Source organism: Phalacrocorax aristotelis, chromosome Z (assembly GCF_949628215.1).
Source record: "Phalacrocorax aristotelis chromosome Z, bGulAri2.1, whole genome shotgun sequence".
Lineage (NCBI taxonomy): Eukaryota > Metazoa > Chordata > Aves > Suliformes > Phalacrocoracidae > Phalacrocorax > Phalacrocorax aristotelis.
This window is the reverse complement of record NC_134311.1, coordinates 76,674,135-76,693,113: the sequence shown is the minus strand read 5'-3', so window position 1 is coordinate 76,693,113 and position 18,979 is coordinate 76,674,135. Positions and strand designations below refer to the sequence as shown.

At 38.7% G+C, this 18,979-nt stretch overlaps 1 protein-coding gene across 1 annotated transcript in view; it reads left to right on the top strand.

Moving 5' to 3' along the window:
- RIT2 (Ras like without CAAX 2) overlaps window positions 1-18,979 on the top strand; it is a 189,217-nt gene that overhangs the window by 59,265 nt on the left and 110,973 nt on the right. The window contains exon 2 of the mRNA XM_075078513.1: window positions 803-859. Coding sequence (XP_074934614.1) covers window positions 803-859 — 57 coding nt within the window. The remainder of the gene's footprint in view (window positions 1-802; window positions 860-18,979) is intronic.

Genomic DNA, 18,979 nt, shown 5'->3' with positions numbered 1-18,979 from the left:
CCTGAGGAAAGACATCAAAGATAAAGTAACTTCCCATGTAGGTCTGATAACTGATGGTATTACTGTGACCATTGAATACCCAAGCCTACTTCTGCAGTTATTCAAAGTCCACGAACTTTAGATGGCATTTTGGAAACTCAGAGTTGGACAGGATATGAATGCTTCTGGCTTTCTGCATAAATTTGAATTTCACTTCTAGAGTGCCACCTGTTCCAAATGATGCAAAGCAATTTTCGTGAAGACTCATGTAACTTTCCTAAAATTTCTGAAAGCAGGTAATATTCAGCCATAAAACAATCTGCTCAGAAGAAACCAAGCTCTAGGTGGCTAAGAGAAGCATATGCTGCATCAAAATTAATGAGTTAGGCATTCCTAAAATGCATCAGAAATCAGATCAGGTACTGCAGTTAGTGGCATTTTGTAACATCATGAAAACTTATATGAATCAGTCTTGTAAGCTATATTTTATGTTTTGTTCATGGCAATTTTAATCTGTAGAAAATATCGGGTTAACTAATAAGTGTTAAAAAGATGCAACATTTTACTACAGCAATTGATAAAATGCAGTTTAAAAAGGAAGAAATTAAGAGAAATAAAGAAGCTTACTTCTTTTTTTTTTCCCATTTATCAGTTCTTAGTTGTTGCTGTGAAGCGAAGGCATTCTTGTAGCTGTAGACATAAGACCAACTTTTCACTCACTTTCTAAGCTGATACTTGGATGAGTGAATTCTCTGTGTGTTTTTATCCTGTTAAATATGGTAATATAATTATTTTTTCTTCCCTTTGTCTTTCTGTTCTCCAGCAATGACAATGCAGTTCATAAGCCATCAGTTCCCTGACTATCATGATCCAACTATAGGTAAGTAGAGATTACTCTTTTCTTCATCCCATTTAACTTCTCTGCCTATTCAGGACTGATATACAGTGAGAATCTGCTCTTTAAAGGCACTTAGATAGAAGCAAGATTTGTAAACTTTAGATTAAACCTTAATTTTGTGGTGACAATTAGATTTGTGTCATGACCGTACCATAGTTATTTCTTCCTGAAATGCTTTGTACAAAATCTCTTTCAACAACAGAATTGTGGCTTCATGCTCTATAACTACTAATGGCTGTACAATTATAATCACAGAAACTAAAAATCTTACAGGTTAGAAAGCAATCTTTCAAAATAATAAAACAATATAAAACTCCATTTTGGAGTGTGTTTTTAAAAGTTTCATTATTTTAGTACTTTTTCTCCACTTCCAAACTGTTCGTTGACCTTCTTTAGAAAAATCAAGCGCTTACTGAATTTAATATACTGGAGTTGTGCTCTGGGATTACATGATCTGCTGACTCCATTGGGCTCGCCTGCATTGTAACCTTAAGTAATAACTATTCGCCTGGATCTGCAACACACTGAAAGTCATCATCTTTAGATGCTGACCATTGCGTAACTATATGGATGGAGTACAGGAAACAGTCTAAGCTGAAGGAGACATCTGGGGTGAATTCTGGGTGACTGAACTGAATTTCTATTTCTAAATCAGTTAATTCATAATGTTTGTGGTAAAAAAAAACGTGTCTTGTTAAAACATTTCAAATGTCTTTTCCCCCTTCTAAGTTGGGTACAGTTTGGAAGATATTTACAGAGTATAATCCCAAGTAATTTAATGCCTTGAGCAGCCCCATATTCCCGTTGTATTGGGTATCACCTGTTCACATTGTGCTGGACACCAGGTGGACAACGAGTTGAGCATGAATCAACAAAGTGTCCTTGCAGTGAAGACAGCTCATGTTAACCTGGTCTGCGTTAAGAAGAGTGTTGACAGCAGGCTGAGCCAGGTGATCCTTCCCTCAGTGCTGTTGAGGCCACACCTGGAGTACCATGTCTGATTCTTGGCTTACTAGAACAGGAGAAGATTGGCATAGATTGTCCAGAGAGATTGTGGAGTCTCCATTCTTGGAGCAACTAAAAACTGTATAGGCATAGTCCTGGGCAGCCTGCTCTAGGTAGCTTGAGCAGGGGTTTGGATCAGATGACCTCCAGAGGTTGCTGACAACCTCAACCATTCTTGACTCTATGATTTCAGGAATGGTTGTCAAAAGACTGGTTTTTTTCTTGTTGTTGAGCATCTTTTGGGCACTACTATAATAATTAATACTAATGAATGTAGTAAAAAATTTACGTCACATTGAGAACTGAATGTTTATTGATTTAAGAGTGGCTTTACTAGATAGTTTTACTTATACTAAGAAGCACTTAAATTTATAGGGACTACCCATGTGTAATATTCAGTTATACCTAGAGGATGGCAGAATCGGGGCCTGATAAGTGGGAGGCACTAAAAATATTAACATTAAAATGCTAATATTAATATTAACATAAAATATTAACATTAAAAAAATATTTTCTTCCACCCCCCTCAGCCAAAACAATTTTTTGTTATCTTTGAAATATTCAAATATTTCAAACTCAGGTTTAACCTGTAGAAAATTACTGCTTTGCTATGTAGAGCAGCTAATAGTACTATTTCTTTTGTTATTTCTGTGATATTCCACATTTCTAGGATATTAACTCCTATAAATTGTGGTATTTTAATGATGACAAAAAGTATCTATCACCTTTTCATGCCATTAAAAATATTACAAAATAAAATTGAGAAGTATCCACTCTAAAGAAGGCAAAACTACTGTGAAATTGCTACAAATTAATTTGCTGTACTCAGCAAAAAATATCATTAGATCTAATTGGAAAAGAGGAGTATTAGTAGTTACTGACACCATTAAGTTATGTACATACACCCATCTTTATTATTAACTATCCACCTGCCATCTGTATTTATCCATATATTGTATCTTGTCATAATCTTAACTTATTGGTCTCTAGACACTACCACAATATGAATAATAGATAATCATAAAGAGAAGGAAAGCTTATGATGCATTCTAAGTACATACTGGAGGAATGCCTAGAGGACCTAATCAGGATGAAGGTCTCCTTGAGTAAGAGACAGCTTCTGCTCAGTAAAACCAACACTCTAAACAGGAGAAGAGAGAGGGAGATAGCAAACAGAGAAATGAAATATTTAATTCAAACTCACACAGCTGGCCAGAGGCAGAACTGGAAGTACGACTCTCAGTTTTATCTGTTCAGCATTTCTGTCTCTCAGAACATGTTGAGGACATCCTGAGACGGGTTTATTCCTATTCATGCCCTAACACATGTGCTGAACAGCGGAGTATAATTTCGGGCCAAGTATGTATGTTTCCTCTTGGATATGTGGCATGACCACTCAAAATTGGACATAAAACCAAAAAGCAAATAGAAGGAATCGTTTGTTATCTGACCGGTAATAACCAACAAATGCATTTAAAAATCTCAGTGCACTGAAAAACTTTGTACTATTGAGATTGCTTTTACTACTTTTGAGCCCCTGGTATCAAATCACAGAATTTGTCTCATGGTTTTTTTATACTGGTAGGCTTATTTTACCTATTTTCCATCAGTCTAAAAAATGGTGGATGATCCAGAATGAGCATATTCAAGACCAAGACTATGCTGATTCTAGGAGTTGCTAGAGGACAGGTTATTCCTTAAAGGTTGCAAGGACCTAGCCTCAAACAGATGCTTTGTGTCGTGGGGAAGTTATCACGTTGGGGCAGAACAGAGGTCTGTCTAGTCAGGGTTTTTTTTCCTCACAGTAACCCAGGAGCAGATGATGAGGAACGAGAAAACCACAAACCACATATGAAAAGTACCTTCACTCTGGCAGAGCAGCAAAGCAGAAAATTGAACATAGCTTTTCATCTGTGTCTGAGAACACTTATCTCTCTGGATATCAATATATTGCCTTTCCTTTGTGTCATACATTTTAGGCTACCTCCATTCCTCAGCAATTTGATCCTGTTAATGGAATTTAGGAGCTGACCTGAGCTTCTCTGGGCATACTGACTTCAAATTTCAGTGTACCTCTTTGGAAATAACATATTCTGCCTACTCATGGTTTTATCTGTCTTTGGGCTTTTATAGGAATGGCAGTTTCTATAAGTGTCACTGAGAGGGTGATATTCTCTGAAAGTAACAAAAACATTTCTATAATGGTTTTGAATGATAATCCATGGATTTTTCAGTATTAACCAACCTACTGAGTCTACTATTCTCCAGCTGAGCTTTAAGATAAGGTCTTTGTTTCTTTTGATTTACATTGATGTAAAAATCTTATAAATACCTACATGTTTTACCTAATGTTCTTGCACTAACAGCTCCATCCTCTGTGTTTTCTATGGTGTGAAACTGTGGCTGTAGTGACCATGATACTTCAGTGTGCAATTTTAGCCATGATTTAAGTAAGTAGTGCTGACAGAATTGATACTGTACTTCCTTGTATGTCATGGGTTTTTTTCTAAGAGCTGTCCTATCAGAAATGGGAAGTGGACGAGTGTTAAATGGAGGGGCTTTTGTAAATAACATCATTGTTTTTTAAATCGCAGAAATCCATCACTTTCAGTTTTATGGGAAAGACTTCAGTGACCCCTGGAGCTATGAAATGTTTGTAATAACTTTGACCATTTTAAGATTTCATTGTCTACCTTAAATGTTGACATGGGAGTGAAATAATAATTTCAGCTGTTTTTCATTTCTATAGGTTCTTGTAAAATATATTTGCATCTCAGTAAAGAAGACAGTACAATAAACCATTCCAAAGTACATGAGTTTAGGACTGATATAATCTGATTGATATTCTAGTTGAAAAGCAGAACCAAACTGCTTTCAGTCCATCCAAAGGATCCACAAAACCATCCAGTAAGATCAGTTGGGAATATATAAAAACCTGGAACAAGGAATCTACAATAGTTTTTTATTTGACTTAAAATGGCTGCCAATGGGTTTTCATATTTTATTTCATAAAAGCCCAAATATTTTCAATTCTAAGAAATGCTCTTAAGTTTGATTCTCCTGGTATAAAGAACATGTTTCACATTCAAACCTAGTCCTTGCTCCATGGAAGTATACCCATGGGCAATTGACTTTCGAAGATTTTTTTTTTATCTCCTTATTTTATTTTTATTTTACACTTCATCTGTAAACTCATAATACAATGAGCTTTAAAGGGAGTCTGAAGATGAGGATATATTTCTGTTTAGTCCAACATGAGACTATGGTGAAAACTACTTACTAGTACTGACCAGAGAATACAGAGGAGTCCTTTCACTTTAATATATTGCCAAATATTCTTCCCCTTTCCACGTCTGCTTCCCTCCAAAAACACGGTTAGGAATTTGTGCTAAACATTGTGCAGCAATAATCAAGTAGCTTTAAAAATCCAGAGGCATCATTTTTCCCTTTTTTATGAGAGTCTCTTGGAACACGGTTTTTCCATATCATCCTTTTCATTGTGGTTCAAGATTATGTTATAAATGCATTAGAGTTTTCTTTTTCTCCAGTGACTCATATCTCTAGCAATATAGTAGAAATATACAATTTGAATATAATGGTGCTTTGTACTAAAAACTTTTTTTCTCTTACCCACTGATGTTTTTGAAATATTGTGGATGATCTTGTTGATTACAGAAAGCTGCTGCTAGTGAGAGATGATGCAGAATTTTTGTTAAAAGGATATTTCAGTTGCTACATTATATATGTGCTCATAGATTTTTATGTCAAATACATACATATATTTCAAATGTGTCAATTTTTATCCTAAAAGAGCTATGCAAATAGATTTAGAATTATTTTCATGTTTTCCCTTCTGTGTTTGTCATTTATAGCAGGAGTACCTATACTTTTGAAGAATTTACTGGAAGTTGTGATGGATAGTCCAACACTTCCTTAAGCCCAAGACATTTTTAAAGACTGGTATGCATTTATTTGAGGGAAGAGGCTGCTTTTTGTTCTGTGGTGGATTTTTTTGCTCTTTTTTGTTTGTTTGTTTTTGATAAGTGGTGCATTTTTGTTCCAATAGGAATTTATTCATAGAAGTCCTCTGTACAGTGTGGATCAGACATATGGTGTCAAAATTAATGATCACAATAAATGGTCCCTTCTGACATATGAAACTCTTTTATTTTAGCTGGTTGCCTTAGTTTGGAAAAGCTGATAAGATCTTGAGAAACTCAGGCTGCAGACTAATGCATATAAGATAGTACAGATATAAATGTGCATACACATAAATACGAAAATAAATGTGTCAGCATTTGTTTAAAATACAGAGTAAACATCGATTAAAAAGTTAAATGCTACCTGAAGTGCTAATTTCCATGCTGTCACTTTGAGTTTAATGCCACTTCAAGATAAAGCAGGAATAATGACTGTATTTTGGGCTTGGTGCAAACATTGCAGTTCAGAATTTTGAGAGAGAAATCTATTATTTTTTTAAGTAAGTGGGGAGGGGAAGGAGGAAATTCTTTTAGTATTAGACTGTACACGGGCAAAATTTCAGAGGTTAGCACTTCATGAAAGTGAAATTGTTTCAGCACACATTTAATATTTAATTGTAGTCAACAATGGGAATAATTTCCAAGTGGCAGTGAATGTGATCATTTTCTGGAACAAGTGGATAAGAGCAATTTACACTCGGTACAGTCTTTGGCAATATCACAGACAGTTAATGCAAGTAGAGTGGCAGGAAAGGAAGCATGACATAGTCTAGCAAACTGGACAGCCTCCAAGATGCTCATTAGCCATGTGACTAATCTTAAAATGAATACATAATGCAAACAAGATGCGAAAGCAGCTTCCTGTTTTGGTGAGATATCACTGCATGAGATTGTGTCAAATGAGCAGCTGAGGGCATTAAGGCTGCGTCAATGTCACACTTTAATTGAAATGGGTGTGGGGTGGGAGGCACTTTAGCATTAAGCACATGAATTTCCATGAGGTTTCCTAACGAAGTAATACATTCACCAATGCATCAGATCGAACACATTTAAACTCATCTTTAATAAGATGGTGGAAATGCATAAGTGAATTTGAGAAAAAAGATAACATGTGACTGAAAATATTCTAAGGTTATAGAATGCATACCAAAAAAATACCTGTGTAATAAAGAATAATATGTCTATTTTCAAGGCACAAAATTGAAAGAAGGATAAAGCAAGGGAAATACAAACTCGTTAGTAATGACAAAGAAAGATGGGACACATCTACTAGATCAGGAGAGGGATGTCTTGTCACAAGAGCACTATGCACATTAATTTTTAGGGTACAAAATGTTTCTAGATTATTTCTACTATTAACTAGGATGTATATATTTGTATACTCCATCCCTAATTTCATTGTCATTCTCAGTTTTCCATAGAAAGTAAAATATTTGGATTGGACTGAACAAGCCACAACTGGATTTGAGCTACAATTTTTTTTTTGGGAATTAATACGATTGATAGCTAAATAATCACCACTGTCTTTTATTCATCATTCTCCATACACTTAGTAGCCTTATCTGAAACTGGATAAACAACTCATACAAAATGATCCGGAACCAATACAATTTGTTTCCAAAGACTGTCTTCAAGGGTTTTAAGACTAATTGTATACACATAGCTGAATTGCCTATGTTTGTGTTCCATATTCATCATCATTTAAAATGAAACATGGAAAATATATAAGAATAGTGGTGTAAGTGTTTGAACAATAATCCTAAACCTGTGTTTCATTATTAGTTTCATTTTATTATCTGTTGGTGTCATCTGTATCATACATCATGTTAAACAGTTAGTACCTTTTGATATAAAGCATTTGACTTAGGTACATGAAGAAGAGCAAACAGAGATTATGCCTACCATGTTAGGACTAAGCCTTACATTCAGAAACATAAATTAAATGTCTATACATGAGCATGTGTATCTAGGTTCTTGTTTTGTGGGATTCAGGGAGATGTAGGATTAGAGATTTAGGTCTTTACTCATTTCCCTTATCACAGGCTTCAGGAGTCATTCAAGACATCCTGCGGTGTCCTGCTTGGGTTCAGGTTCCTGATCCAGAATGCTGCGGATCTCCCACAAGTTGTGTGTCATCATCATCTGGCACCCTGTGGCTGTGACACAGGACCTATGGGGCACCAGAGCCCTTCTAGTCCAGTAAAGGAAAGCCAGACAAGACTCCTGAAAGTGTACCAAATAGCAAGAGTAATGTGTGGGCAAGTGAATAGAGTCTATACTCCCATTAAGTGTAAAGAGACTTTAGAAACCTACCTTTCTACCTTGTAGCTGTCTAAATGTATGTGCCTGAATATGAATCACGGTGCCTTCCCTGACAGCTTGTCAGAACAAGGGCCTTCACAGATCATGATGAGTGTCTGGTTGGATGTCCTGCAGTGAAAGCAGGAAAATGCAGAGTGGGACTTGCCATGAAGAATCCTTTATAAGGTGGCAAAAGAAAGGAGAATACTGTCATATGTCTGGTAGCATAGGTGCTCCCACTGTAAGTTTAAAAAAATCCCCATGAATAGAAAAGGAGGGACTAGTATTAAGAAAGTAAGAATGCAAAAAATTCCTAAGCTGATCAGCTAGTTTAGATTTCAATGAGGCAACAAAATACCTTCTGCTTAGTGTTGTTATTATATCCTGCCACTAAGGGAAATAAATTATTTGAAGCCATGCAAAAATGAGTCTGGAAAATCATTGCAGATATTTCTCTGTATGTTGAAAATAATGTAATTAAAAAGAAAAAAAAAAAACACAACCCAAACCCAAATATTTCTCTTGAGAAGTAGTATTTGTAAAGTTGGCAGTTTCCCTCTCAAAAGCAGATCAATGATAGTTGGATCATGTCTCAACATTTCAGTCTACATACTCTAACTTATATGCATTCTCAGCTCAAGATGAGATTTGATTCTTTACTCCTTCCCCTGTTAAGAACTTCAGTATTTTCCTTGTTAATGAAATAGTCTGGCCCCATTCTAAATATGCTGTGTTACTCGAAACATGATTTCTAGCTCTGCTCTTAAACTTTCTTTATTGGGACTTTGCTTTGATAAGCCAGTTATTCAGTCCTAAACAGTCTGCAGACTTCATGTAAGGAATAACCAAAGCAACGTATTACATTTCCTTGTCCGTACTTAAGTCACATCTAAATTCCTGGACATACACTCAATGGCTGTTACTGCTTTGTCACATTCATATTTTCTTAAAAGTGCAACTCATCATGAAATTATTTGAGGGCTGTTTGTACCAGGTGACAGCTCACTGTCACTTGGCATTTTCAGACACTTGGGAAACAGTGCTTAACCTAGTAATTTTCCTTTGCTAATATCTGATATAAAAAATAACAGACAAACAAATGCAGTCTGTCTTTCTAGGGAGTAGGTGGCCCTACTGCTCCTACAGTTGTCATTTTCTCCCTGTCTTCTCACCAAACACCTTCTCGAAGGTTGGAAGTTAATCAGAACACCATGACAAGCATCTAGGCTTGCAGTTCAGTCTTGGAAATGCATATGCCTGTCTGTGTCCATCAGTCATGTCTTAGAAAACACAACACAGCAGCTATGCTAGCAGATTCACTTCAGCCACAGTGGTACCAGACAGCAACTGCACTTGTGAGTCGCTGCAGCACGCCGTGAAGTCTCAGGGAAGGAAATAGTATATAGAGGAGACCCAAGGGTAGAGCTATCTAATTTCTTTACCCTGAATCACAAACAAGGAATGATGCATGAACCTGGTAACAGTCACCGGCTAGGAACAGACCTCAGAGGCTCTGCAATAGATTGTAGTTCTGTGAGATGGGATGAACCAAATCTAAGAACTCCTTTGCGTGGAAAAGGAGGAAGTCCTACTCTTCATCTCTGCCCTTCTCCCAGCCTTATTAGCTCTCTGGCATTCATCAGACAATTTTGCAGGCTGATTCGACAGTATTCCAGAAGAAAACTAAGCCACCCTAACTCAGAATTGTTGTCTACCATGTTAGTAAGTTTAATCACTTTAGTAAAAACAATTCAGCAAGCTGAAAAAGTGACAAAAGGAATAGTGTAGAACCACCTATGGGGAAATGCAAGTATAAGTGGGGACGAAAAAGGAGAAAAGAGATTTTTTTTTTGTTTCTGGGACAGGTAAGATGTGAAAACTGGGTCAATCTTCTCATGTAGAGTCACTCTTAAACACCAGCCCATCAGCAAAAATTCCTTCCTAAATCGATCTCTGTTCTCAAAGACAACAAGGATATTTACCTCTGCCAAAAATCCAGATGGATTAGAAAACCATTTAGGTAAACTATTGGAGGGGAAAAAAAATCCATCAAGGCCATTAAAAACAAAGATTCTGCTTCCAGCTTAGAAGGGCTCTTGAAGTGCAAATAACTGGAAGCTGAGAGAATATGCCAAGCAAAAATCATTGTGGGATTCCCTGGGCTATTGGTGACACTCCAAAAGAGGAAAACGGATTAAATGGCCTGATGATGTTCTATGGTTTGACTTTTCATATTCTTAATTGGAGCATTTACCTAATCTGAATGATCTTAACTGATAGTATGGCCAGTGATTTGACTTTCCCTCCTCCTTTGTTTTGGAAAGCAAACAAAGAGAAGAATAACTATTTCTCAAACATCTCTGCCCAACATCTGCCTACCGTGGCTGGAACAGGAAAGAAAAGTGTTTCTCCTGTGTGTTGCCATGAAAGAACTATGCTGCATAATCACATGCAAAAAAGCACCAATACCCCTTAAGTGTTATTGGTTCAAACTTAATACTTTCTACCTCCATTAATTCTCTTTGTGTTAAAAAGAAAATATATTCCTGCCTTGGTCATCTTCTCGTCTCCACTGAATAAATAGAGGATCAAAGCACCGTATATAATCCTTCTATTCCTCCTAGAAACCTCTGAGTTTAATCATATATCTGCTAAACATAGACAGAAGAAAAATAACCAAAACCTGTGTAGAAGTGTGACCTTGTGGTTGCTATTCTTAAGCACTGATTTGCCAGATTAAAATTTAGGAAGGAAAAATACCTTTTCTCAAAAGAGTGACAATGTCAAAACATTTTTGTGGTATATTTTTAATAATGGTAATGATAGTAATAATTATAATAGTGAAAATATATGTATTAGATTTCTTTCATAATGATATTTAAATATGCAGAATCTAGGAGACTCAGCCAAAACCAGAAACCATTGTTAAAACATTTTTATCTGTTCTACACAAAATAGGCTATTTTTTTTTTTTAACAACATCTTCATACAGGCAGAAGAGCTGTATCTCAGCAGCTGGTGTTTTTTATTTTACTCAGTCCAATAAACTGAGGTGGCAGATGAAGGTGAAGAGTGCTTCTTATCACAGAAGAGCTGATTCTCAAAGCCGTGCCCTTTAGGCCTCCCTTCAGGCCTACAGTGATAGTCCAAACACTGACCTATCAGACTGGGGCAACATCTCCTTCTTAGGTTCTTAGCTGCCGTAGGGTTTTTAGCTGCATTTCATATACACACTTTCATTGCAATGAGCCACTCCAATAACCTGGGGAATTCAGCTCCTGCACTGTAGACCCTGACTAGGTTTAAGTGTGAGCAAAGTGTCCACCTGGCTCATGATATTAAGGCAGGAAAGTTTAAATGGTTGATTGTCAAGAACTGTACTGACAGTGACGTCACATGCAGGTTGTGGTTTCTAACTCACAACATAAATGTACCGAAGTTCTAGAGCATGATTCATCTCACCCTAACACCTGCATCTCAAGTTAGCCAGATGAAGAATACTCTCAAATGTACAGGAACCTGGCAAACTTTGTCCCAATCTTCAAAAAGGGTAACAGGGATGATTCTGGTATCTACAGGACCATCAGTCTCACTTCTGTGCCTGGAGAAATTATGGAAAAGGTTATTCTGGGAGTTACTGAAAAATGTCTGAAAGACAATGCAGTCATTGGTCCCAGCCAGCACAGGTTCATGAGGGGAAACTCCTCCTTAACAAACTTAATTTCTTTCTATGACAAAGTTATCCACCTAGTTAACCAAGGAAAGCCAGTTGATGTGATCTTTTTGGATTTCAGTAAAGCTTTCGATACCCTATGTCACCTGCCAGCACACAGCTGGGTAAATATGTAATGCAGTGGGTGAGCAAATGGCTGATGGGTCGGGCTCAAAGGGTCACAGTAAATGGGGTTACACTGGGCTGGTGCCCAGTCACTAGTGGGGTTCTGCAGGGATTCACCTTAGAACCAGTACTCTAATCTCTTCATAAATTACTTTGATGCAGAACTGGAAGGAATACTAGCTAGGTTTGCCGATGACACAAAACTGGGAGGAGCTGTTGGCACTCTCGAGGGCAGAGAGGCCCTGCAGAGGGACCTGGACAGACTGGAGAGCTGGGCAATCTCCAACCATATGAAGTTTAACAAGGGCAAGTGCCAGGTTTTGCCCCTGGGGCAGGGCAACCCTGGTTGTGCAGACAGGCTGGGGAACAAGAGGCTGGAGAGCAGCTCTGCAGAGGGACCTGGGGGTTCTGGCTGACGGCAAGTTAAACATGAGCCAATAGCGTGCCCTGGCAGCCAAGAGGGCCCACCATGCTCTGGGGGGCATCGAGCCCTGCATCGCAGCCGGGCGAGGGAGGGGGATTGTCCCGCTCTGCTCCGCACTGGGGCTGCCTCACCCCGAGTGCTGCGGGCAGTGTTGGGTGCCGCAGGACGTGAAGGGTATAAAGCTAGTGGAGAGTGTCCAGAGGAGGGCCATGAAGTTGGTGAAGGGTTTAGGGGATAAACTGTACAAGGAACAAGTAAAGTCCCTTAGTTTGTTCAGCCTGGAGCAGAGGAGGCTGAGGGCAGCCCTCATGGTGCTTTGCAGCTTGTCCCAAGGGAAGGAGGAGGGGCAAGCTGATCTCTGCTCTCTGGTGACCAATGCCAGGACCCGAGGGAATGGCAGGGAGATGTGCCAGGGGAGGGTTAGGCTGGGCATTAAGAGAAGGTTCTTGCCCCAGAAGGTGGTGGAGCCCTGGAACAGGCTCCCCAGGGAGAGGCATCACGGCACCAGCCTGGGGATATTCCAGAAGCACTTGGACAACACCCCTAGAGAAGTGGTGTGAATTTGGGGTTTTCCTGTGCAGCGGCAGGAGTTGGACTTGATGATCCTTGTGGGTCCCTTTCAACTCAGGACATTCTATGATTATAAATGTGAAATACTATAGAAGAAATCCTAGGTTCATAGGGTTAAAGCAGGGTGGAATGTCATGTTATTTGACAACTAGGCAATTCAAAGGTCCTGGGAATTAGGTGACTGAAGTTGGAGTGAACATGTAAGTCATTCTGTGGCTTCAGCCCAGTGGTTCTGTTATAGGTATCACAACCCACATACAGTGATGATAACTGTGATTAGGACCATGAACTTAGAACTTAGCTGAAATGGGACTTGCAACAGATAAATATGGTCACCAGTGGAAAACTTGCTTACCTATTCCCTGTATATTGTGATTTGTAAAAAAATTCCTTAAATGATTTTTGAAATTGGAAGTGACACTCATGCTATGGTTTCCTAGAGGTCAGTGATTTATCACACTCAATTCAAAATTCTTCATCACAGGACAAATGTCTCCATTAACCTTTCTTTCATAGAAGCCGGCAGCCATCTACACCTTACTAAATCCAAGGCACCATTCATGCTAATAGCTGTGCAGATGTAGTTAACTTTTTAATTACTCCCCCTAAAATGACAAGAACTGAATTTGTAGCTGTCAGATCCTCCTACTCAGTAGCACAATCCTGGACTTGAAAGAGTAGTGAAATTGTTACCTGCTATTCTTCTTCCCCAAGATAAGGGTACTTGGACTCCTGTTAATTATCATGTCTTGATTAAACAGGAGTACTTTGTTCACTTTGTTCATGTACATCTTTGAAGTAAATTACATTTTTCTGGAAGCAGAGAAAGTAATGACATGCCTTTATTAAATATTAGTAGCATTATCTATATTGCAAGTGGTTTCTGACAGCAAAGCAAGTGCTACAGCAAAGGTTTACCTGAGTTATCTTTAGCCCTTTAGATTTACAAGAATGCTAAAATTTGTAATAAATCTTATTTTCTTTTTTAGAGCCAGTTCTGAGAAAAATATTTGTCACTCGAACAGTCTTATTCACATTGGTGGAACACTTTTTAGGCAAAATTCTTCCTATTTGTGGGGTTATAGTACAAGGTCTGGAGAAGAACTGAGTGAATTTTCTGGGCAGCAATTCATATCCTTTATAATTGTTTATAAAAATTTACTCACATCTGTGCATGCTTGCAGACTAAAATCATGATGGCTTTGTTGAAAATAACATTTGCATCATGAATAATAGTTACTGCACTAGGCCAAATTATTCAGATAGACTTTGTCAGTCTTTTATCCAAATCTCTGCTGAGTACCAACCTCTCTGCAGAAGCCCACCATTTATGATTATTCTACATCCAGGGCAGTCCTACATTTCATAATATGTTGTAGCGCAAGAATGTAATCTTCTCCATCCACATCTCTATGGGAAAGAAGGAAGAGGGGCACATTATTTTCTAGACTTTGTCTTGGTTATATGAATTGTAGTTAGAACTTGATCAGAATTCTAATGATTCTGTTTTTCATGGGCTCATGTGAACATGCATCTTGCTTTTATAAATAATTACATTTTAAGGGGGAAAATGCATAACTGCAAGTAGAAATTAAAATGTAAATAGTAAAAATTAATATATAGTGTACTAGTACAAAAATAATCTATGTTTCTATAGCAGAAGACATTTGTATTGGATTTTTTGTATTTTTCAATCTGGTCCTGGTCCTGAGTTTTTTCAGGACTAGGTAAGTAGTTTTATATATTGCAGGTGCTCCACATAGCGACTAATTTATGATACTCTCTTCTTGCACATTCAGATACTCTCAGTTTTACATGTCTCTGTGTTTCCATACTTGGGTACATACATACCAATGTACAAAAATATAAAACCAAATATATGTGTGTAGATGTCTAATCTCCTAATAATGAAGAACGTCATGGGGATGGATAAATATCAGTACTTGGTTTAGAAGGATCTGTTGACTTGTTGCATCAGAATATTGATTTGGAACTGAAGTAAAAGAACTATGATATACCCAAGTTAAGACTGTGAAAGTGTTCACTCTACGGAGGGCAAGTAGTAGGGGAGAAGGTGTTTCTTGTAGTCAGTACTGTTATAAATAATCACAGAATCCCAGGTTGGAAGGGACCTCAGGGACCATCTAGTCCAACCTTCTAGGAAGAGCACAGTCTAGACAAGATGGCCCATCACCCTGTCCAGACGACTCTTGAAGGTGTCCAATGTGGCCGAGTCAACCCCTTCCCTGGGGAGATTATTCCAATGGTGACTGTCCTCACTGTGAAAAATTTCCCTCTCGTGTCCAATCGGAATCTCCCCAAGAGCAACTTGTGTCCATTCCCCCTTGTCCTCTCCATGTGACTCCGTGTAAAAAGGGAGTCTCCATCTTCTTTGTAGCTACCCCTTAAGTACTGGTACGTGGTGATGAGATCCCCTCTGAGCCTCCTTTTCTCAAGGCTGAACAAACCCATCTCTCCCAGCCTATCCTTGTATGGCAGCTTCCCAGTCCTCTGATCATCCTGGTGGCCCTTCTCTGGACCCCTTCCAGCCTGGTCACATCCTTTTTGTACAGCGGGGACCAGAACTGCACACAGCACTCCAGGTGTGGCCTGACAAGTGCTGAGTAGAGTGGGATAATGACTTCTTTCTCTCTGCTGGTGATGCCCTTTTTGATGCAACCCAGCATCCTGTTGGCCTTCTTGGCCACAGCAGCCACTGTTCGCTCATGTTGAGCTTCCTGCCCACCAGGACCCCCAGGTCCCTCTCCGCAGAGCTGCTCTCCAGCCAGGTGCATCCCAGTCTGTGCTGCACTCCTGGATTATGTTTTCCCAGCTGCATGACCTTACACTTGTCCTTGATGAACTTCATAAGGTTCCTGTTGGCCCGCTCTTCCAGCCTCTCCAGATCTCCCTGCAGAGCAGCTCTCCCTTCTGGAGTGTCTACTTCCCCACTCAATTTGGTGTCATCTGCAAACTTCATCAGGCTACACTTGATCCCATTATCCAGATCACTTATAAAGATGTTGAATAACATTGGGCCCAGTATTGATCCCTGGGGGACTCCACTAGTGACAGGCTGCCTCTTTGAAAAAGAAAAGTCCGGCAGTGCCTCATTCCTGGTTGGCACATCTAACATTTGTATCAGGAAACAGTCCTCTATACATTCCAGAAACTTGGTGGATGACATGTGAGCTGCCATATTGTTCTTCCAGCAGATGTCTGGGTACTTGAAATCACCCATAAGGACCAGGTTCTCTTGGCCAGAATCTTGCTTTAGTGCCCCAAGTATTGCTTCATCGGCATCTTCATCATGGTTAGGAGGTCGGTAGCAGATGCCCACTGTGAGGTCCTGCTTGGAGATGACCCCTTTGACTTTAACCCAGAGGCATTCGATAGAGCAGTCCCAATCACCATAGATGGCTTCGAGACATCCGAGGTTTTCCTTAATGTAGAGTGTGACTTCTCCACCTCTTCTACCCTGCCGGTCTTTGACTGATTTCTGTAGAGCATTTGCTACCATAAATGGAGAACGAAGGTGTTATTTTCACATATACTGTTATAATTTATTTGCACCATATAAAAACTTTGACCTCTGATGACAGAGATCAGACTGTGTGCAAGGACCTGTACAACTGGAGAATGTACCGATGAGTTTGCCTTGCTGGTCACTTAGGTCTTATGTTTTTACCTTCTTTGCCTGAAAGTGGATATCTAACCTTGAATTTTCTGTTGTACATTGTGCTTTGTCTCCTTCTTGATGACTATATGTAGATGAAAACCTCTCTCATGCAACACTTTTTACAACAAGAGCACTCTTAATTTCAGTTCTTGAAAGTCACCCAGGCCATTGTCTCCTTTTCCAACTGTTTTGTTAGTAAAGATCGTGATAATGAGGACTCAAAGGGAGAAGACAAACCAGATTTAACTGATTCAAATTTCAATTCACTCAGATTTCTCTTCACACAAAACCTTTCAGAGCACAGATAATGCTTCTTTTTTGTGTCTACCACAGACTAAGTGAGATTAAGTTGCTTTTGCTTCTCCTGCTTTTGAGCAGAGAATGAAAGGGTGCCACAGTAATGAAACAGCAAGCTGACATTGAAGGAGAGGTTCTTGTACATATCTATAGGTACAACTGAAAAAAATAAAAAGAAGACAGAAAGTGCAATGGATAACCCGTTTCCCAATTTGGAAGGTGCTGAGTGCATTTCAGGTCACCGAGAAAGCTGCCATGTAAGAACCCACAGCTGAAAATCAATCAGGCTCCTTCAGCATCTGTGTGTTGTCAGTCTTGCCCTGCAGAGCACAGATCTGAAACATTAGGCAGCCCAAGAGGGAGAAACTTAATTTGAGAGCAGCTGTTTTAAGACGGATACATAATGGCATTAAAAGAGGAGCACTGCAGTGAGGTGAGAAACAAGCAAATACCCGTTAGTCTGAGGAAGCTTTTATTTTTGGTGTTGTAACCAGATGCAGACAGAGGACGGTCAATGGCAGCCAGAGCCCAAGTTAAAGGAGTGAGATGAGAGTATGACAATGAAGATGGCTCAGTTAAAAACTACTAATAACAGATAGTCAGATTGCATGGGACTTACTGGGCCTCAGCTCAAATCTTTATTATGCTGCAATGATTCTGGGTGCTCAACAGGTAATTTAGTCCCTGTCCCCCTCTAGGTATTTATTCACCTCTTTTCACTGATGGTAGCAGGATTAAGTGCAGAGGTTTATTTGAGGATCTGGGCATAGTATAGTTATGCTTCTGTTTTCTACTGAAGATATAAGCACTGCTTATTTCAGGAGGACAAAATCAGCTAAAAATTATGAGTTGTTATGGTCTTTTGTTTTCAGACTTTGAGAATAGAAGTACCTTCTCTTTGCATCTTTACTCTTTGAAAACATGAATTATCTTATGATCCCTCCAGGATTTGTTTTTATGTGCCACTGAAGATACAGGAACCTCTAAAACAGAACACAGTAGTTATTTAAGAGCATGTCATAACGCTGAATGATAGCTAAATAAAGGAAACGAAGAATCGCATCTTCAATTGAAATTAATAAGGAGAGTTGGAATGTACAACAGTAATATGCATTTGAATTTAGCAAGGCTATTTGAATACAGCATTACAGAATCTTTTCTGAAGACGTATGTGGCCAAGACCTTGGTTTAATATCTTATCTGAAAGTATGTTTATGGTAATTTGAATGTTAAAATGAAAACAGAAAGATAGAAAGTGTTGTGTTTCTCATCAGGCAAGTGAATGTGTAATGAATAAATATATGAATTCCTTTTACGATAAGCATTTAACATGACTAATGCATTGTTTTTTCTCAGATTATTTTAATTTTCTCAAGGCCTACACTATAGTCTTTTAATAAGAATAAGGCTAGCAGAGAGGTATTATCTGCATTAAATGCTGTGTTACTTGCTTCTCTCTCATAGAAACAGAAAATATGTTTGAAGTGTGTGGCTACTGAAGAAAGCGTTTCTGTCTGTGGGTTTGGAAAAGCAGCAGTCATTTTTCCTCTGTTCCACAAACCATTAGCAAGATTCTTCTGCCTAGAATGATGTTGTCTGTTAACACCACTTGTACAGGCAGGAGCAGGCAACCTGTGCTCTTAACACAAAACTGAGCAAAACCTGAAAGATCTGACAAAGACCTGACAAAGCTAAACAAATGACAGCATAATGGCAAATGCAGTTCAATGCTGAGAGAGAAAAAACAATAGCACTGGAAAAAGTAATCTGAAGTATTTTTAATTGCTGGTAAAACACTAAATTATGTAACACCAGGCAGAACTGGAAATGGGACGTTTAATTATCCTAGGTACTAGTCTAGTACTAATTTTCCTACTTGCCTTATTTTAAAGGATACTGCTATCTACATGAGTATTTACAGAATACAAGGCAATCAAATCTGTCATTTCTACTATTCCAAGCCATTCATTGCTTATCATGTGTGCATAGCTCATAGGAAGGCAACCTC